The 20420-nt window shown below is 51.0% G+C and overlaps 1 protein-coding gene across 6 annotated transcripts; it reads left to right on the forward strand.

The window, feature by feature from the left end:
- The first annotated feature begins 7285 nt into the window (after positions 1 to 7285).
- Nfe2l1 (NFE2 like bZIP transcription factor 1) lies at positions 7286 to 20192 on the forward strand. 6 transcript variants are annotated; one of them, XM_070028237.1, is made up of 5 exons: positions 7286 to 7471; positions 9278 to 10301; positions 14920 to 15135; positions 16098 to 16256; positions 17049 to 20192. In XM_070028237.1, the coding sequence occupies exons 2-5, from the start codon at positions 9792 to 9794 to the stop codon at positions 18393 to 18395; spliced, it is 2232 nt and encodes a 743-aa protein (XP_069884338.1). In that variant the 5' UTR covers positions 7286 to 7471; positions 9278 to 9791; the 3' UTR covers positions 18396 to 20192. The 6 variants fall into 6 exon arrangements, with proteins under 6 accessions (XP_069884338.1, XP_069884342.1, XP_069884341.1 ...); XM_070028241.1 differs by having other exon boundaries at positions 14953 to 15135; XM_070028240.1 differs by having other exon boundaries at positions 7286 to 7414.
- Positions 20193 to 20420: the final 228 nt, after the last annotated feature.

Below are 20420 nucleotides of genomic sequence, written 5' to 3' on the forward strand. Positions count from 1 at the left end.
TGTCCCTACGTTTCTTTTGCTCAAGGCTAGCACTCCACCACTTGAGCCACAGCGCCACTTCTGGCATTTCTGTGTATGTGGTACTGAAAAATCGAACCCAGGGCTTCAAGAATGCTAGGCAAGCACTCTAACACTAAGTCATATTCTCTCTCTCTCTCTCTCCCTTTTTTTTTTTTTTTTTTTTTTTTTAATCAGTGCTGGGGCTTGAATTCTTGCGTGCTGTCCCTGAGCTCTTCAGCTCAAGGTGAGCGCACTACAGCTTGAGCCACAGCGCCACTTCCGGTTTTCTAGTGGTTTATTGGAGATAAGAGTCTCATGGACTTTTCTGCCCTGGCTGGCTTTGAGCCATGATCCTCACATCTCAGCCCCCTCAGTAGCTAGGATTACAGGCGTGAGCCACCGGCACCCTACTTATTTTTCTTCTTTAAAAATGTTAGTGCCTGGGCTGGGAAGGTAGCTCAGTGGTAGAGCACTTGCTTTGTTTGCATGAGGCCCTGGCTTCGATTCCTCAGCACCACATAAGCAGAAAAAGCTGGAAGTGGGGCTGCGGCTCAAGTGGTAGAATGCTAGTCTACAGCTGAAGAGCTGAGGGACAGTGCCCAGGCCCAGAGTTCAGGCCCCACGACCGACAAAAAAAAAAAAAAAAAAGTTAGTGCCCAGGCCTAGAGTTCAAGCTCCATGACCCACCAAAGGAAAAAAAAAAAAAAAGGAAGAAGATAAAAAATAAGGGACAGGGCTGGGAAGTTGGCTCAGTGGTAGAGCGCTTGCCTTGCATGCCTGAGGCCCTGGGTTCCATTCCTCAGCACCACATAAGCAAAAAGAAAAAAGCCGAAAATGGCGCTGTGGCTCAAGTGGTAGAGTGCTAGCCTTGAGCTGAAGAGCTGAGGGACAGCACCCAGGCCCAGAGTTCAGGCCCCACGACTGGACCCAAAAAAAAAAAAAAAAAAGGGACAGCCAGAATGGCAGCGAGACTGGGTTTTCCTTGGGGGAAAAAGCAATTCCTGATATTCTAGAAGTAACTGGAGCCCCAGCCAGTCTTTCCTTCCATAGCCCCTTCTCTAGGCTTTCCTGGCAGCTGTCACTCTCCAGAGATGACTGGAGGATGGATGCACCGGCTGATCCTACAAAGGAGGGAGGGGTCTACATGTAGTCTCAGGCGTGGAGGACGTCAGCATTTGCTCGCTAGTTAGCAGCTTCTATTAAGACCCCTAAATCCCTCTGCACCTGAGCCAACTCTTCCTATCTTGCCATTGCTTTTCTGTCCTATGAGGCCTGGTGTCACCAAAGCAAGGCCTGACTTTAAGTGATGGCCATCAGCCTCTCCCCTGGGAGCAAGTGCACGCGCTCAGTTTTTCCAGTGGTTGTCTCAGTCTGATTTAATGGATATACATGGACTGATGACACATCAGCATGGGATCTTTCTTTTGCTTCTTGGGTAATTGTCCTATTAACAGCTGATCCAGGCAAAAGGAGGTGGGGGGAGGGCTTTGGGCAGGGAGAAGGGTAGCTTTCTGGGTGAAGGACACACCCTGGAGTTTACAAGGTTAATCATCAGGTTCTGGAAAGGAGGTTTGCACCTGCTCAGACTTGATATGGAACTCTAGACAGTGGAAGGCAGGCTTTCTGTCTGCACTACCATGGAGTATTAAATATCACCGGCCCTCACGCCCTGCCAGGCCCAACCTCCTGCTGTTTTCATTAGGATCATTTATATCTCAGCTGTTGTAACTTTTGTCTTTCCCCTTTAACCTTTTTCTAAATATCCCCCGGTTGTTTTTTTTTTTGTGTGTGTGTGTGGTAATGGGGCTCAAACTAAGGTTCTTTTTTTTTTTTTTTTTTTTGGGTCCGGTCATGGGGCCTGAACTCTGGGCCTGGGCGCTGTCCTTCAGATCTTCAGCTCAAGGCTCGTACTCTACCACTTGAGCCACAGCGCCACTTCCAGCTTTTTTTCTTTTTGTTTAGATAGTGCTGAGGAATCGAACCCAGGGCCTCAGGCATGCAAGGCAAGCGCTCTACCACTGAGCCACCTTCCCAGCCCCAAACTAAGGTTCTTGAACACATAAAACACATGTCTGTTCTACCGTTAAGCTACAACCTTAGTCTACTCCAGTCATTACTTAACCTAATAAAACAGCACCTGGTCTATCTCTCCCACTTTACATTCATATAATTATTATACATGTTATATATAGTTCTTGAAATTGGGAAGTAAAAGAAACGAACAGAGCTGGATGTGATGGCATATGCCTGTAATCCCATCACTCCGGAGGCTGTGGCATGGGGGTCAATCCAGAGCCTGAAGCCAGCGTGGATTACACAGAAGACCCTATCTAAAAACAGCAGCAGCAACAACAACAAAGAAAAAAGAAAGGAAGAAGTCTTTCAAAAGAGAGAACAGAACATAGCAAAACCAAAAGATTTCTCCCCGCCTCTTATCCTTTCATTAACACAAGGCCCTCCTTTTTCAGTGCTTTGCCATTCTCTCCTTACCCAGGACTTGGGCGGGAAAGTGACAGAGATAGTAACTGCTATTCTGAGACTCTTCTGAGTTATTAAAATGTGACCAAGTAGAAAAGCTGGGGCTGGTGGCTCAGGCCTGTAATCCTAGCTACCCTTGAGATCTGGAGGATTGCTGTTTCCAGCCAGCCTAGGCCAAAAAAAAAGTCCTAGAGAATCTATCTCCAAAAATAATCAGCAAAAAGCAGGGCTAAAGGGGTAGTTCAAGTGGGAGAGCATCAAACTGAGCAAGCAAGTCATATGAGTATGGAAAGCCCAAGTGGAATTCTCTAAAACAGTTTTGGTGACACCAAAATTTCCTGACTGCCCATAAAGGATCGTCTAGCTTTTATTTAATTGTGCCATGACTTACAATTGTTTTATGTGTATCAAAAGAAAACCACTCCTAGTATATTATCTCCATTACATAAAAACTGTTAAGTCGTACACCAGCGGCTCATGCCTGTAATCCTAGTTTTTCAGGAGGCTGAGATCTGAGGATCACGGTTCAAAGCCAGCCTGGGCAAGAAAGTCTGTGAGACTCTTATCTCCAATAAACCACTAGAAAACCAGAAGTGGCATTGTAGCTCAAGCGGAAGAGCATTTACCTTGAGCTGAAGAGCTGAGGGATAGTGCCCAAGCCCAGAGTTCAACCCCATGACCGACAAAACAAAAACAAAAACAAAACAAAACAAAAAAAAACCCTGTTAGCTGTTAGCTGGGTGCTGGTAGTTCACATCTATAATCCTAGCTACTCAGGAGACTGAGGTCTTAGGATCATGGTTCGAAGCCATCAGGGGCAGGAATGTCTGTGAGACTCTTATCTCCAATTAAATCCAGAAGTGTCACTGTGGCTCAAGTGGTAGAGCACCAGCCTGGAGCAAAAAAAAAAAACTCTGGGAAGCCGGGAGCTGGTAGTTCACACCTGTAATCCTAGCTACTCAGGAGGCTGAGATCTGAGGATCATGGTTCAAAGCTAGCCCAGGCAGGAAAGTCCATGAGACTGCTATCTCCAACAAACCACCAGAAAACCGGAAGTGGTGCTGTGGCTCAAGTAGTAGAGTGCTAGCCTTGAGCTGAAAATCTGAGGGACAGTGACCAGGCCCAGAGTTCAAGCCCCATTACTGACAAAAAGAAAAAGAAAAAGAAAAAAAAAAGCTGAGAGACAGTGCCTAGGCCCAGAGTTCAAGATTCAGAAGTGGCAAAACTTGGGCTGGGAAGGTAGCTCAGTGGTAGAGTGCTTGCCTTGCATTCATGAGGCCCTGGGTTTGATTCTTCAGCACCACCTAAGCAGAAAAAGCCAGAAGTTGGGGCTGGGAAGGTGGCTCAGTGGCAGAGTGCTTGCCTTGCATGCATGAGGCCCTGGGTTCAATTCCTCAGCACCACATAAGCAAAAAGAAAAAAGCCGGAAGTGGTACTGTGGCTCAAGTGGTAGAGCACTAGCCTTGAGCTGAAGAGCTGAGGGACAGAGCCCAGGCCCAGAGTTCAGGCCCCACCAGCGGACCCCCCCCAAACAAAAGAAAAAAGAAAAAGCCAGAAGTGGTGCTGTGGCTCAAGTGGTAGAAGGCTAACCTTGAGCTGAAGAGCTTAGAGACAGTGCCAGGCCCAGAGTTCAGGCCCACAACCGACAAAAAACAAAACAAAACAAAAACCCAAAACAGAAGTGGCAAAGCTAAAAAACAAAACCAAAAACCAACCAAACAAAAAAAGAACTGTTGACACCAAGGGATCTCTGAAAAATAAAAGTTAACTTTTTGGGCTAGCCTTCCATGAAGCTAGGATAACAGATTCAAGTCACTGTATGTAGCTTTTGATTGAGAAGGGATCTCATGAGTATGCCCAAGCTGGCCTTGAACCGAGATCCTCCTGATTTCAGCCTCCCAGATTAATTAATTAATTCATTGAGACCGAGTCTTGTTATAATTCCCAGACTGTAAATCCTGAATTCAGGCAATATTCTTGCTTTAGCCTCCTGCCTTTCTCCTTTTTAATCACTGGCAATATTATGGTTTTCTGCATACTGGGGATTGAATCCAGGACTACATGATTGGTAGGCAAGTGCTTTATCATTTGAGTTATATATCCTTAGGGCCTCTCCTCCTTTGTTTGGGTAAGTCTAACTTTGCCTTGAACTCAAGATCCTCCTGAGTATAGTCATGCTTCCCTACACCTGGCTTCCTGCTAGTTAGTGACTGAATAGTCTATTTTCTCAGCCATACTTTTCAAATCCACACCCTTTAATTTCTGCTTGGAACTATATTTTTTTCCTTCACTGTTTTGGAGGAGTGTCTGCTGGGGACTGAACCTAGAGTCTTAAAAATGTTAAGTAGTCAATGCTCTACCATTGAGCTATCTTCCTAGTCTTTTTCTAGTTTTTGGAGGAAACTTTTTTCCCCCCTGCACTAGGGTCTTTTTTTTTTTTTTTTTTTTTTTTTTTGGGTCCAGTCGTGGGGCCTGAACTCTGGGCCTGGGCGCTGTACCTCAGCTCTTCAGCTCAAGGCTAGCACTCTACCACTTGAGCCACAGCACCACTTCCGGCTTTTTTCTTATGTGGTGCTGAGGAATCGAACCCAGGGCCTCGAGCATGCAAGGCAAGTGCTCTACCACTGAGCCACCTCCCAGCCCTGCACTAGGGTCTTGAAACAATTGCTAGGCAGGCGCTCTACTTCTACTACTTCCCAACCCTTAGTTTTAGAAGGAATTTCTATTCACAGGTCTATGTATTTAACTCTCTTCAATTATTATTAGTGTTATTATTTTGTGGTAACCAGGATTTGAACTCAAGGGTCTTGCACTTGATAGATAACTGCTCTATCACTTGAGCCATGCCATCAGCCCTTAACTATTATTAATGTACAAAATTCAGCACTCATGGTGGTTTTTTTTTTTTTTTTTTTTGGTCAGCCGTGGAGCTTGGGCCTGGGCGCTGTCCCTCAGCTCTTCAGCTCAAGGCGAGCGCTCTACTACTTGAGCTACAGCGCCACTTCCGGTTTTCTGGTGGTTTATTGGAGATAGGAGCCTCACCGTCTCTCCTGCCCAGGCTGGCTTTGAACCGAGACACTCAGATCTCAGCCTCCTGAGTAGCTAGGATTACAGGCGTGAGCCACCAGCATGGTGTTTTTTGTTTTTTTGTTTTTTGCTTAATTTTTTGGTACGGTTCCTGGGGCTTGAAATCAAGAGCCTGAGCACTATCCCTGGAGTTTTTTCACACCAGGCTAGTGCTCTACCACTTGAGCCACAGCTCCACTTCTGAATCCATAGTTTTATAAGAATTCTAGGAGCCGGGCGCTGGTGGCTCAGAGTTCAAGCCCTATGACTGACAAAACAACAACAACAACAAAAAAGGATTCAAGGAATGGATGCTGATGTGTATCTACAGCAGAGAAAGTTTTTTTTTTTTTTTTTTTTGTTGTTCGTGGGGCCTGAACTCTGGGCCTGGGCGCTGTCCCTCAGCTCTTCAGCTCAAGGCTAGCGCTCTACCACTTGAACCTCAGTGCCACTTCTGGCTTTTTCTGCTTATGTGGTGCTGAGGAATCCAACCCAGAGCCTCATGCATGCGAGGCAAGCACTCTACCACTGCGCCATTTTTCCAACCCCAGAGAAAGTACTTTATACTCTGTGGTCCACCCTACATTTTAAGCCTCTATCTCCAAGCAGAGCCTGGAGATAGACTCTGTCCTATTAGTAGACTCTGTCCTCATTGCACAAGGATAATGAATAGCCCACGAGGTTATGGTCTCTTCCAAAGAGAACTTGAATTGGCTCTTTGTCTCACAGCTGGGAGCAAAGTCCAACTCAATGATTTCCTAAATGTGGTCTTCAACTAGCGGCATTTACGTGCATTACTCAAGAGGGCAGGTGCTCAGGCCTCCGCCCCAAAGTTACTGAATCAGAATGTCCAGAGGCCTCAGACTCTGAGTCTATATAACAGGTTTCCCAAATGATGATGGGCTACACGGTTAACAGTGAGAGTGAACAAACATTGCTGGATGGGACTTAGACACTTTGGAGAGTTAGGAAAGTTCCTGAAAAGCAAGACTCTGCTTTGCGAGAGTGGGGGTGGGGAGAGGAAGAAGAGGTTAGGGAAGGGGGGGAGCTTTTCGTGGGGTTCCAAGACGACAAAAATGGCTACTCTGCCCCATCTCTGACATCAACATCCCGCCACCATGTGACGACATTCCACGAAGCGATGGTAGTCCGTACCACCGGGTCCGACCGCCCGACTCGCTAACTACGCCAGGCCTGCAGGGAGAGGAAGCCGGCGCACCGGTTTACGTTGCCAGTACCCAAGATGGCGGCACGAGCGTCGGCAACATGGGAACCACATGTTCAGCGCTCCGCCTCGGGCTCAAGGATCTCACTGGACTTTTGCAAGTCACTGTGGGAACCATCCAAGGGGAATCGCCGCTCCAGAGGCGATAGATACTTCTTCCTCTTTCCCCGTGCTAGGATCTCAGGCCCCAGCTACAGAGTGCGCTACAATCGCCTAACCCGTACGCCACCCGCCGCGAACGTGCGGTCAAGGAGTCCAGAATGCCCGACACCACGGCCTTCGCCCCACTCATTGGCGGACCCACGCCACGGGGCGGGTTTACACAGCCATTGGGTCTTGGGCCATGTCTGTTTTGAGGAAACGGACCAGGGAAGAAGGAGACACACTTAGCTATTGGGTTGTCAGGGATGTCAATCAAAGCCACATCCGGTGACGGTTGCCTCTCCGGCTAGCTGATTGGTGGAACTGTTTCTAGGGTGCCCGTGGGAGGAGGGCTTCCGAGTGCGGTGGAAAGAGGGGGCGGGGAGGGAAGCGGAGGCTGGGAGCTCCAGGCCGGCCGGCGGTGGCGGCGGCGAGGCCCGGGACTCGGGCTGAGGGCTTGCGGTGGCGGCCACGGCGGATTCAGAGCCCAGCAGCGGGTACCAGGCACATTGCTGTCCCTGACGGGAGGGGTGCGGTGCAAGCCAGGCCGAGGCTTATGGGGTGAGGGGAGGGAGCTGTGGCTGAGGGGCCGGCGGCGGGAGCGGGGCGGCTGATGGGGGGGGGTCCCCCTGGAAGAGCCGGGGCCTGGGTCTGGCGGAGACTTCCGCGGGGCGCCCCACCAAGCCTGTTCCTGGGTGGGCTGGACCCGGGAAGCCTGAGGGCGCCCGAAGGCGTGGTGTGCGGCCCGGGCTTGGGAGTGGGGTGGGGCTACCGGGACGGAAGGCGGGGTGAGGTTCGCCTTTAAGGGTGAGTCAAGGCCAAGAAACTCGCACTTGTTCGCCGGGTGCTCCAGGAGGCTGGGAGCCGAGGCACCAGACTGGGCATGGAGACTTGGATCCGGCCGGACTCGGGTATCCAGGGCAAGGCAGGGTTGGGAACCGAACTCCGAGTGGGGTCCTCTAGTCCAAATTCAGATCTTTAAAGAACTTTGTCCTGTTTTAATAAACTTCAGGGACGCTTGGGAGGTTTTAGTAGTAAATTGCAGGAGAAAGGGAGGGTAAGATACACAGGAATTCAGGATTGCAGTTGTGTTGAATAGAGGGTGTGCAGGCGTGTGTGGGTTGTGTGTAGTGTATTATGTAGTGTAGTGTAGATCCCGAGTCCCCTTTGGAATAAAGTTGGAAAGGTGGGTCCTAACAGAGCAGATGTAGGAGAAGTCTGTCGTGGTTTAGGGATTAAGGGAAGCCCAAGTAGAAAGCAGAAACGAAAAAGCAAATTTACCTTCTCCCCATTTGGCAGTCTGGGTTGAGAACTTGGCCATATCCTTCTGCTTGTGCTCAGAAGGTCATATGAATGAAGATAAAAGCTCCCTATGCAAATTCTGGGTGGGAACAGTCATATGAAGGTCCTTCCATTCCTTTCCTCCCTTTTCCCCTTTGCTCTCTCAAGGAGGGAGTGATAGGAAAAGGAAATTAGATCCCCAAGTTGGGAAAACAAAAGGCTTTTTTCTTTTGTGTGAAGTGGTGGCCTGGACATTGTCCTCGTGTTTTTTTTTTTTTTTTTTTTCCTCCAACGTACCCTTTAACAATCTCTCCCTCCCCTTTACAATTGGAAGAGAGGGAAATTGTAGACAGTGTGTTTCTGAGACTTGGGGAACCAGCTTTCCTTTAAGATAGGAAATGAACTTTTGCTAAAAATAGAAGCTGAGCCATGCACTGGTGGCTCAAGGCCTGTAGTCCTAGCTACACAGGAGGCTGAGATCTAAGGATCCTGGTTTGAAGCCAGCCCAGGCAGGAATGTTGATGAGACGCCTGTCTCTAATTAAACAGCAAAAAGCAGGAGGTAGAACTGTGGCTTAAGTTGTAGAGCCCTACCCATGATCGAAAAAAGAAAGAGTGACCAGGCCCTTGGTTCAAGCCCTAGTACCAGCGCAAGCTTGGGCACGCTCCTGTGCGCACACGCTGCCGTATAATGTGGAGAGGGGAGGGCAAGGGATATTGGTAAATCAGATCATATGTAAGATGCCCTGGGCATTGTGTACTTACAAAGCAAGCTACTTTTTTTTTTTTTTTAGGGAATTGCAAATTTAATATCCAGTAATTGAAATTCTTTGTTGTAATATCTTCATTGCTGATTTGTTCATAACAGTTTGTCGGGGTTTGTTTTCTTATTAATGTTTGAACTCAAGGTCTGGTGCTTACTAGATGTGCCCTTAATTTGCTTTTATTTCTGAGAATATAAGTGTTTGGTGTTTTTCTTCCTGTCAGAGTGACCTTTTAATGTGTTTCCTACCTTCTACTTGAAGGTTTTCCTACCCGTGTCATGATGTGAAAAACACGGAATCTGATCTTGTGATTCCCTTTTCAGGTTTCTCTGGAAACCCCCCTGGTAAGTGTGGAGGAGGCGGGACACTGTGACCCAAGACAAAAGGCCTGTAGCTGCAGCCAAAGAAAATAAACCTTAGGAAGGAGAAAGAAAACAAAACCAAACCAAACCGTTCAGCTGTTCCTGTGAACAGCCTGCAGTGGAATCTACAGAGAGGACAACTAATGTGAGTGAGGAAGTGACTGTATGTGGACTGTGGAGACAGTAAGTCACGTGGGCCCTGAGTGCCTGGACTGGGTTAGGATCAGTTGTACTTTCAGAGGTGAGGTGTCCAGAAGGGAAAAGTGAATGTGGTGTGGAGTGTGGCCTTGGCTCCACGTGGTGTGCTTTCCTCTGGGGCCATCAGGGAGTTCAGCCCTTGTTTTCTGTAAGGGTGGGAAACAGGGTCTGGCACTGAGAAGGGTGACCTGCTGGCTGGAGCGGCAGAGCAGTGGCCTTGCTTTATCTTTTGGAAGATTTAAAAACCAAAAAGCATAAACATTCTGGTCCTTCAGCAATGCTTTCTCTGAAGAAATACTTAACGGAAGGACTTCTCCAGTTCACCATTCTGCTGAGTCTGATTGGGGTGCGGGTGGACGTGGATACTTACCTGACTTCACAGCTCCCCCCACTCCGTGAGATCATCCTGGGGCCCAGCTCTGCTTATACTCAGACCCAGTTCCACAACCTGAGGAATACCTTGGATGGCTATGGTATCCACCCCAAGAGCATAGACCTGGACAATTACTTCACTGCCCGGCGGCTCCTCAGTCAGGTCAGGGCCCTGGACAGGTTCCAGGTGCCAACTACTGAAGTAAATGCCTGGCTGGTTCACCGGGACCCGGAGGGGTCTGTCTCCGGCAGCCAGCCCAACTCAGGCCTCGCCCTCGAGAGTTCCAGTGGCCTCCAAGATGTGACAGGCCCAGACAACGGGGTGCGAGAAAGCGAAACGGAGCAGGGATTCAGTGAAGATTTGGAGGATTTGGGAGCTGTAGCCCCTCCAGTCAGTGGAGACTTAACCAAAGAGGTTAGTGGTCCTGTGGTAGGTGGGTGGGTGAGATGGGGGGGGGGATGGGGAGGATAGAGCCTGGTTCTGTAGCATTGTGGATTTAGCACTGAGGTCTATAGATTGGAGGGGGGGGTGTCGTAGGCACAAAGTTTGGCTAGGAATGGGTTGAGGGGTCTAGCTTTTAGGATTGGGGGCTGGGAGCATTTCCCTGTATAGAACCATTGACCCATCTTTAAATGTACTGTCAGGACAGTGGGAGGTGCCTAGAACATGCCTGGGTGTTTACTGCTTGTATTTCAGTTTGACTGCTGGAGGCCTGAGGGGGGAGGGCCATGTTGTGATGGGTTTTGATGCAGTGTATCTCTGTTGCTAAGACAAATACTGTGTGAATTCTTGCCTTGTACCTCTTCCCCACATCAAACTTGCATACTGTACCCTAAAGTTCTCTCCAATGGTCAGGTCTATTGTAAGGTCCCCATAGCTCAGTTCTCCTGGGCCTGAGCCAGTGAACAGACTTGAATAGTTCTTCGTGGCCAATAGAGGCCAAGGCGTCTATTGTTTGCCAGAGTCCACTGCAGAGAATAAGGCAGAAAAGGCTGGAAGCTACAAGAGAATTGTGTTCTGCTTCCTAGGTCAGCTTACTCTGAGCTGTCAGAAGTGATCTTTACCTCTGCTGCTGTCTTGTGGTTGACTGCCTTTCCTGGCAGAAAGGATGCAGTTTCTTGCTTTCTGTAATGCAGATAGCTAGGCCTATCCTTTTGTCACCTAATGTGATAAAACTGCTTGCACTAATCACCTAGCTTGTGAAAAGGCCCACTGCATTCCATTGGCCTTTAGGGAGGAAGATGCTATGTGGCTCTGGGATGGCTCTGAGCTGGTTATGCTGAAGTTGACTCCCTTTGCCCACCAAGTCTGGCCACGCCCTGCTTTGGGAGTTTGTTCTGACCTCACTTCTTTGAGTGTAAGTAACTGGGAAAGAATATGGTTTGTTTTAGGTCCCTGATCCTCATCTGGGGATGATTTTTTGCCCCTCAGGGAATAGGTGGTATTATGTAGCGTCAATTTTGGTTGTCACGTGGGGGGGGTGCTACTAGTATCTAACTGATGAGGCCAGTGCTGCTGCTGACTAGCACAGGACAGCTCCCAAACTGCAGGTTTATCTGAACCCCCCCCCCCCCCCCCCAGTTGCCAATAGTGCTGAGATTGGGAAACCTGCTCTCTGCTCCGCTGGCTGTTATTGGATCTGCTTTGAGAGAAGCTAGGATTATCTGATCATGGGAGTCAGGAGCATCTCTTGCATTTCAGTCTCTTAGATTCTTGTAGTTCTGGTTGGAGCCTCACCCCTCTTTTGCTTTCCTATCCCCTGCCCATCAAGCCAGCTCCAGTCTTAGCTGAAGAAGTATGCTCTGGCCTCTGGTCACTTCTCCGGAGTGTGTCCAGGGGGTGTGGAACAGGGCTTTTGGGAACCTTGAAGGGAGGTGGTAGTTCTGCTACTCTCCCTTCAGGAAGTTCTGGGATAGATGTGGGATGTCTTGGATGTATCGCAGTGGGTTGGGGCCAGAGTGGGATAGGACTTTGAGCCCCACTTCTCTACTCTCTTGGCGTTGAGTAGTCATGCTTTCCTTAACCTCAGGGCTTCGCCACTTTTTTGGGGAGGTGGAGTAGGTCAGCATGAAGGGCCCAGGCTGGGAAAGTGGGGGGAGAGATTATGATGTGTTTAGAACAACATTTCTTCAGCAACTCTGGGATAAAAATACCCAGGTCCAGAGCATGTGACAGGCACTGCTGGAGTTGGTATTATCCCTGGGGTGGTAGTGCTCCCCCACTGCCAGGCCTGTTCGATGGCTGCCATTACTTAGGCCCTTGTCAGGATAGGATTCCCTTGGAGGTTGGCCCTCTGCCCAGACCAGGGGGTGGCCTGTTTACAGCTCTTTCCAGGCTAGGAGCGGGTTGTGACCAGGGAGAACACACTGTCTTTTCTGACCTGACCTTAGGCTCCAGGAGAGCAGCAGTGAGGAGAGTGAACTGAGTTGCCCCTGAGAAACTAATCCTGGAGTCTGAGATGTGATTCTGATTCTGTCAAGGGGCTTCTCGTCCCTCCCTCCCCCCTCCCCCCAGGAGAGATGCTGGCCAGGGGTCAGGCAGAGAACTTAAAAACGACAAAAAGGTCAAGTGAAAGGGGAAGTGGGAGGCATATTTGTGGCCAGGATGTGTTCCTGTGCTGGGCTTCAGAATTGTATTGTCTGTCCGTTTGGTCTTGGGTCTGGCCAGCACTGTGGCATTGTTACATTTGGGCAAAAAATGGCTTTCCCCTTTCCTCCAGTCTGGCCTGCTTTAGGGTGACAAAGCTCCTGCCTTTGCCCTTTTTTATTTGGCTTGAGTGCATTAGGTTTCTGCTCAGCCTGGCTTGTGATCCCTGGCCTTGAGAACTGGCTACCTCCTTCCTAAGGAATAGAAAAAACTCCTTTCCCTTCCCAGCAAAGAATTTAATTTCCGGGTGAAACTGCAGGAGTGTCTGCCCAGTCTCTAGTGGGCTGGAGAAGCGAGATGCGACAAGAGGGAGGAGAATGGCACCCCTTCCCCCCTGGGCGCTCACTGCGCCACCCCAGCTGACTGACTGGGCTGGGTGGGGCTGCCCGCCCCTGGGTGCATCTCCTCAAGGAGACGGAGGCGGCCCAGGGATGGGCTGGTTCCTTGCGGCAGCTTTTCCAGCTGCCCTGGTGCAGAGATTGGCTCCCATCTGCAGCTAGGTAACAGGCGGTGGGAGGGGATTGGCTCCATCCGCATCTCCAGCGGAGACTTGGGGGAGGAGATTGGCTCCCGGCGCAGCCTAGGTAACGACAGTGGGAGGGGATTGGCTCTTTCCGCAGCCCAGCTGCTGACCTGGGGGAGGGGATTGGCTCTCTGCAGCCTCAGCAGTGACCTGCAGGGTGGGAGGGGGAGGGGATTGGCTCCTTGCGGCAGCCTAGGTAACAAGTTTGGGGGGCGTGGGGAGGGGGAGAGGGAGGAGCGGGAGGATAGGTCCAGGAGGGAGCTCGCTTTCCTCTGCATCGTGAGCACGGAGCATGGGGTGGGAGTCCCGTCTCACTGCAGCCTCTGCGGTGAGCTCAGGGTGGGGGCTGCTGGGCGCTTGAGTGGAACTGGGGTTGTGAGGTGGGAGGGGGCTGCTCCAGGATGGAGGAAGGGGGCTGGGCTGGGCCGCCCAGGCAGCAGCACGGGCGGGGCACTCTCCTCGGGCCCCTTGGAGCTAGCAAGGGGCCACCCTTCCAGCCTGGTGTGCTCCCTGAAAGCCAAGAGCTCCTTGCAGCCCCCTGTCCGGCTTCCGGGCACCGGCTGCCCTGGGGCCCCTCTCCCAGACCATGACCCGCCTGGACCGCAGCTCTCACAGTGGTGGGGGCCATGCCAAAGGCAACCAGCCCCTTAACTCTTTACTGGCTGGTCACCGGGTGGCCCAGCCCCCCTCTGTTCCTGGGTCCAGGGCTCCTGCTCAGGTTGGTGTACGATGGGAGATTGAAGGGAGAGGAACTTATGGGGGAGGTTTTAGGGGTCTTAGGGTGGAAACGGATGGGTTGAGTGGGAAGGGGTATAGTACCTGCTTAGGGACAGGGAGGTGGGTCTGAGCTAAGGATGCTGTGCTTCTTAATCTCTGAATGGGAGGCTGCACTTTAGGGTCTCTTCAGGCTTGTTGGGAGGACTTTGCCAAAGGGAGTGGCATGTATAGGAAGCCCAGATGGCTTGATGGGGTTTTATGTGGGTGGCAGTTGGTGCAGGAACCGTTCAGGAGCCATGGGACAGAGCCAGAGGGAGGTATTTTGATGCCTAAGGTGGTAGTTGGAGCTGAGCTGTGCTTGGGGTTATGTCCTTGAGTGGGTTGACTGATGGGGAGCTGGGTGTGGTGAGGGGAGGTAGTGGGGCCGCCCTTGGCAGGGGTGGGGTGCCCAACGAGGATCATTTGACTGCTTGAGGCTCCCCTGGGATCGAGGCAGCTTGCTAGCATCAGCTGAGATGGGATTCTGACAGAGATGGATCTTGAGGTGAGCCTGGGCTTTAAGAGTTGTAGGTGTTCAAGCTTACTCCTGCTGTCAGTCTCTGAAGGGGGAATGGCTGTAGGAAGGGCTGGGGACAGCCTATTCTTGTCATTGGTTGCATCAGGTGGTTGGAAATGCAGGGATTTTCCTCTCCCAATCACCCCACCCCTTTATGCAAAGCAGTGGCACCACAGGCTGATGCAAGCCTGGCCACTGCTAGGCAATTCTGCATCATAGCTCACCCTTGCTTGTTGAGGCCAGCCTTCTACAAAATACATTCTCAGGGTTCCCATTCCAAAATCAGAGACGTGTTACGTTTCCTTCTCCTTTCTTATTATGTAGGGTGGGTTGGCCCTGCCCTTTGGCCCCAGGTATGTCTCTAGTCCACAGACCTCAGACCTGTGTGGTGCTAGTCATGCTAGTGGCTTTTGCTAATGTTTCTCTTTTGCCCTGGAATAGTATAAATGAAGCCTTGCTGATGTAGAGGAGCCAGAGCTGGGAGGGGCCCCACCCAAGACTGGCATGGCGTTAGGAGGGACCATGAGGGGCAGAACAAGGAGAAGCCTCTGGGGTCTTGAGAGCTAAAGCCATCATGGTCTGTCTTTCAGGACATAGATCTGATTGACATCCTTTGGCGGCAGGATATTGATCTGGGGGCTGGGCGTGAGGTTTTTGACTACAGTCATCGCCAGAAGGAACAGGATGTGGATAAGGAACTTCGAGATGGAGGAGAGCAGGAGGACACCTGGGCAGGCGAGGGTGCGGAAGCTCTGGCCCGAGACCTGCTAGTGGACGGAGAGACTGGGGAGAGCTTCACTGCACAGGTACTGGCACCTTTGCTACTGGCCTCTCTGCTACCTGCTCTCTCACACTTAAAGGCTGAAGTCTTTCTTCCCTTCCCCTAGAGGAGGGTTATGTCTGTGGATGGACCTGACTTTTTTTGGCTTTGGGGAATACAAAGCCACAGTAGCTGGGCTCTATAATGGGAAGGGAATGGTAATTGATTCACAGGTACCAGGCTTTGGCCATAGACAGCACAGAGGAGGCAAAGCATTTCGCATCTTGGTGCTTATCTAAGGACTCTCCCCTTCTCCTTTGTGTCTGAGACTCAGGATCTATCAGTAGTTGAAACAGGAAGGTAACTACAGGCTGCAGCATTGCTGAGGAAGAGGTAGCAGTCTCCGTCCGTAGTCAGCCAGAGCCCAGGCCAGCCAGACTTACAGATGCTATTGCCATAAATGCCTAGTTGGGCTGGACGCCGGTGGCTCACGCCTGTAATCCTATCTACTGAGGAGGCTGAGATCTGAGGATGGCGGTTCAAAGCCAGCCCTGGCAGAAAAGTCCATGAGACTCTTATTTCCAATTAACCGCCAGAAAACCGGAAGTGATGCAGTGGCTCAAGCAGTAGAGCACTAGCCTTGAGCTGAAGAACTGAGGGACAGTGCCCAGGCCCAGAGTTCAAGCCCCATGACCAAAAAATTTTAAAAAAAAAAATTGCCTAGTTAGGGGACCAGACAATCCTGTCTCTGGATGGCCTTAGGCTGCTAGAAGCCACCTGTCCCTTTTGGAAAAATGCCGAGGTATGCAGGATCAGCGGGAGCCCACTGAGCCAGCAGGGTGGCCTGCACATGGTGTGTCCCTTCATGGTTGTCTGCAGGACCAGCTCTGGGTTCTGACCTTGACTTGGCTGCTGGGGGTGAATTCAGAAGAAGACCATGTGATGCTATCAGTGTGAGGAAAGCAGAAGGTGGTCTTCCTCACTTACCGATGCCTTTGTGCTGTTTAGTTCCCAGCAGATGTTGCCAGCATCACAGAAGCAGTGCCTAGTGAGAGTGAGTCCCCAGCTCTTCAGAACAGCCTCTTGTCTCCTCTCCTGACGGGGACAGAGTCGCCATTTGATTTGGAACAGCAGTGGCAAGATCTCATGTCCATCATGGAAATGCAGGTAAGGTTATCAGAACAGCATAACCTGATGGGTTTTCTGTAGTGTGTCCCAGCATGTTATCTGCACCTCTGAGTACAGGGTAACGCTTCATTTGGCCGGCCTACAGGAAAGTGGGGATACTGAGAGAGGTAACCTATCCAGGTTATCTCCTGGGGTGTGGGGAAGGTACAGTTGAGGTGGGGTTGGGTTAAAAGCTAGGATAGCCTTCTAAAGTAGGGCCTGCCTTGTAGGTGTGCCTTCTTCCTCTAATTCAGCCCATCCCTTGGGTGATATTCACATAGTGTTTTATGGCCATCCTCATTTCCCTTTGCTCTCCTAATCATCTAATTAGTACTTTTTTTTTTTTGCCATGCTAGGGATTGAACCCTAGGTGTCTACTAGGCAAGCACTACTGAGCTAGACTGCAGTCTCCTTTGTTATTTGAAGTGCGAGGAAATTGAGGGTCAGAGATGTCAGGTGACGTGGCAGTGATCACACAAAAGCTGTGCAGCTAAATTTCTGACTCAAGTCCAAGTTCTTGGTGCTGATTCCCTCTCTCTTGAAAATAGGGGTATCTGGCCACACGCAAATAGAGGCTGGTCATTCCTGTAACTAGAGTAAAACCCATAGGAAGGAAATATCTTTGCCGGGCCTCACAGGGCCCAAACTGGGGCCAGGAACTGAGCCTGGACTTTGCTGTCCAGTCTGTTGTTGTTGTGTCCAGACAGTTGCGCTTTGGGTTAGGGGCTTGCAAGGTGGGAGCCCTGGGAGGAGTCTGCTCCTAGTGAACTCTGGTGCTCTTGTCCCTTCTAGGCCATGGAAGTGAACACATCAGCCAGTGAAATTCTGTACAATGCCCCTTCTGGAGACCCCCTGGGCACCAACTACAGCCTTGCTCCCAACACTCCCATCAATCAGAATGTCAGCCTGCATCAGGCATCCCTGGGGGGCTGTGGCCAGGACTTCTCACTCTTCAGCCCTGAGGTAGAGAGCTTGCCTGTGGCTGGCAGCTCCACACTGCTCCCGCTGGTTCCCAGCAACTCCACCAGCCTCAACTCCACCTTCGGCTCCACCAACTTGGCAGGGCTCTTCTTTCCACCCCAGCTCAATGGCACAGCCAATGACACAGCAGGCCCAGAACTGCCTGACCCTTTGGGGGGCTTGTTAGATGAAGCCATGCTGGATGAGATCAGCCTGATGGACCTGGCCATTGAGGAGGGCTTCAACCCTGTGCAGGCCTCCCAACTCGAGGAGGAGTTTGACTCTGACTCAGGACTCTCCTTAGATTCTAGCCATAGCCCTTCCTCCCTGAGCAGCTCTGAGGGCAGCTCTTCTTCCTCCTCCTCCTCCTCCTCCTCCTCTTCCTCTGCTTCCTCCTCTGCCTCTTCCTCCTTTTCGGAGGAAGGTGCTGTTGGCTACAGTTCTGACTCTGAGACCCTGGATCTGGAAGAGAGTGAGGGCGCAGTGGGCTACCAGCCTGAGTATTCCAAGTTCTGCCGAATGAGCTACCAGGATCCATCGCAGCTCTCCTGCCTGCCCTATTTGGAGCATGTGGGTCACAACCACACGTACAACATGGCACCCAGTGCCCTTGACTCTGCTGACCTGCCACCACCCAGCACCCTCAAGAAAGGTAGCAAGGAGAAACAGGCTGACTTCCTGGACAAACAGATGAGCCGGGATGAGCACCGAGCCAGAGCCATGAAGATACCATTCACCAACGACAAAATTATCAACCTGCCTGTAGAGGAATTCAACCAGCTGCTGTCCAAATATCAGCTGAGCGAGGCCCAGTTGAGCCTCATCCGGGACATCCGGCGTCGGGGCAAGAACAAGATGGCTGCTCAGAACTGCCGCAAGCGCAAGCTGGACACGATCCTGAACCTGGAGCGGGATGTTGAGGACCTGCAGCGTGATAAGGCCCGACTGCTGCGGGAGAAAGTGGAGTTCCTGCGATCTCTGCGTCAGATGAAGCAGAAGGTCCAGAGCCTGTACCAGGAGGTGTTTGGGCGGCTGCGGGATGAGAACGGGAGGCCCTACTCGCCTAGTCAGTATGCACTCCAGTATGCTGGGGACGGCAGTGTCCTCCTCATTCCTCGCACTATGGCTGACCAACAGGCCCGGAGGCAGGAGAGGAAGCCAAAGGACAGGAGGAAGTGAGCTGGGGTGGGTAGGGGGTGGGCACTCACTATGACCGAAGCTGGAGAAGGGCTGGGCCTGGACCTGGACCGACAGTGGGGACATCAATGCCTTCTTATCCAATATATCTTCTCAGATGGGATGACTGCGGGTCAGTGCATAGGAAGAGGTGGGCGCAGGCGCTGTCTCATGCAGCTTCCCTTCTGGGGTAGAAGTGACCAGACCATTTGGGTGGCTGGGGTCCCCACTCTACCCCTTTCTTTAAGGGAAGAGTAGTGCTGGCATTGCTGGAGGTAGAACAGCTATGTAGAGTGGAGGTAACCAAGGGGATGGAAAAGAGTTGTGAAAGGAAAAGTGGTAACAAGTGTCATTCCTGGAAGAAAGAAAGGAAGGAAGCCCTTCAAAAATCAAAGCAGTTAGAAAGTCAAAGGGAAGGTTATGGTGGGCTTTGGCCAGGATTCTAGGCAGCAGGTTTGAGTGACTGGTGGGCCTAAGTTACTGGTGTGATAAACCCCATTTTATCCAAGAGTGGGTACACAGGTAGAGGAGGGGCCAGGGAGGAGGCTTTTTTTTTTTTTTCTTTCTGTTTTAACTCTTACTGTTCCTTGTGCTTTGGCATCCCTGAGGAGAGCTCTTGGGAAGTCACTTGTAACGTTTCAGTTAAGTGGAATCTGTGGGGACCCAACACTGGCTTGGGTTCAGGCCAGAGGGCAGAGGGACAGAAAAAGGTAATGAGGCCATGTTGCCACAGTCCCAACACTAAGCATGTCAGTTGCTACCCCGTCACTGCCGCCTCCATCCGGCCTCCAGCCATTCTTGAGCTGAGGTTGTCTGACGGTCTCCATCAGAGCCTGCATGGAAATACTGTACCGCTCCCACTTGCACCCTGAGTTTGTGGTCCCCACCCTCACTAGCTGCCTGTAGCTCTCAGGAGTAGGGTGATGGGCCTGCAGCTTCCTCCTCAGGGGCTGAACCAAGGCAGGGGATGATGTTCAGGGAGATGCCAGTGCAGCCACCTGCCAGCAGTATTGAGCACAACACTGGGCCTCTTCCCTCAGGTCTGGGCTTGTCACTGGGGGAAAAAAAAAAGAAAAATCCCTACAAAACCCAGCACCAAGAGAAAAACTAGTCCTTAGAATTTCTTGCGCTTTGATTTTATTTTACTTTTTAAACTGGGGCTTGTGCCCCATTTTACCTATAGGGTCTAGAATGCCTGTGTTGAGTAAAAAGGAGATGCCCCAATATTCAAAGCTGCTAAATGTTCTCTTTGCCATAAAGACTCCGTGTTACTGTGTGAACACTTGAGGCTTTTCTCCTCTGTTTCAAGGTCTTGTCTGCTTGCTTGTTGGGGTTTCTTTCTAGAATGAGAAGTGCATGTAATGGTGGCTGAGGGCACCTAGCACCAGGGTCTTGGCCATCGGCTGTGTCTCCATAGCCCCAGCTTAACCTGGGCTGTCGGAGAACATCCTGAAAGAGGGAAGGAATGCGAGTGCCACAGTGGCCAGTTAGCTCCAAGACCACAGTGTCTGTGTGTGTGGCTTTGCCACTGCTGCCTCAACCTCTCCCCAGCTTTGGAGTGCTGTCTACTCCAGACCAGCAGGAGTAGATTGGGGGGGTGGGGGGAATCACTGATTTCCCTGCCCTGTGGGGGAGGGGGTTCCAAACTGAGCAGTTAGGGATAGAAGGTGCAAGCCTGGGAGTGCTTTTTATAAATTATTTTCCTTGTAGATTTTATTTTTAATTTATGTCTGTGACCTGCCAGGGAGAGGAGAGAAAGATGCTGTGAGCACATGACAAAATAAAATAAAATAAAATGGATGATTAATCTCAAGTGCAATTTTTCCCCATTTTGAATTGAGATTGAGAGGAAGGGAACAGGCCCTGTGAGGAGAGCGTTGCCCGTTGTGTGGCTGGGCAGTTCCAGTGGAGAGGGGGTGCGTGGCCAGCTGGGGAGGTGATAATCGAGAACTTTAAAAGACCCCCCCCCCAAAAAAAAAATCTTAAATACTGTGTCACACACCTGTCAAGGAAGAATTCAGACAGAAT

The sequence above is a fragment of the Dipodomys merriami genome, unplaced genomic scaffold (genome assembly GCF_024711535.1).
Source record: "Dipodomys merriami isolate MVZ:Mamm:240054 unplaced genomic scaffold, mDipMer1.0.p SCAF_19, whole genome shotgun sequence".
Lineage (NCBI taxonomy): Eukaryota > Metazoa > Chordata > Mammalia > Rodentia > Heteromyidae > Dipodomys > Dipodomys merriami.

Coding starts and splice junctions, on each gene's coding strand:
- Nfe2l1 (XM_070028237.1), top strand. CDS start 9,792: ATGCTTTCTCTGAAGAAATACTTAACGGAAGGACTTCTCCAGTTCACC. Junction 10,302..14,919: donor GTGGAGACTTAACCAAAGAG/GTTAGTGGTCCT, acceptor TCTGTCTTTCAG/GACATAGATCTGATTGACAT. Junction 16,257..17,048: donor TGTCCATCATGGAAATGCAG/GTAAGGTTATCA, acceptor TGTCCCTTCTAG/GCCATGGAAGTGAACACATC.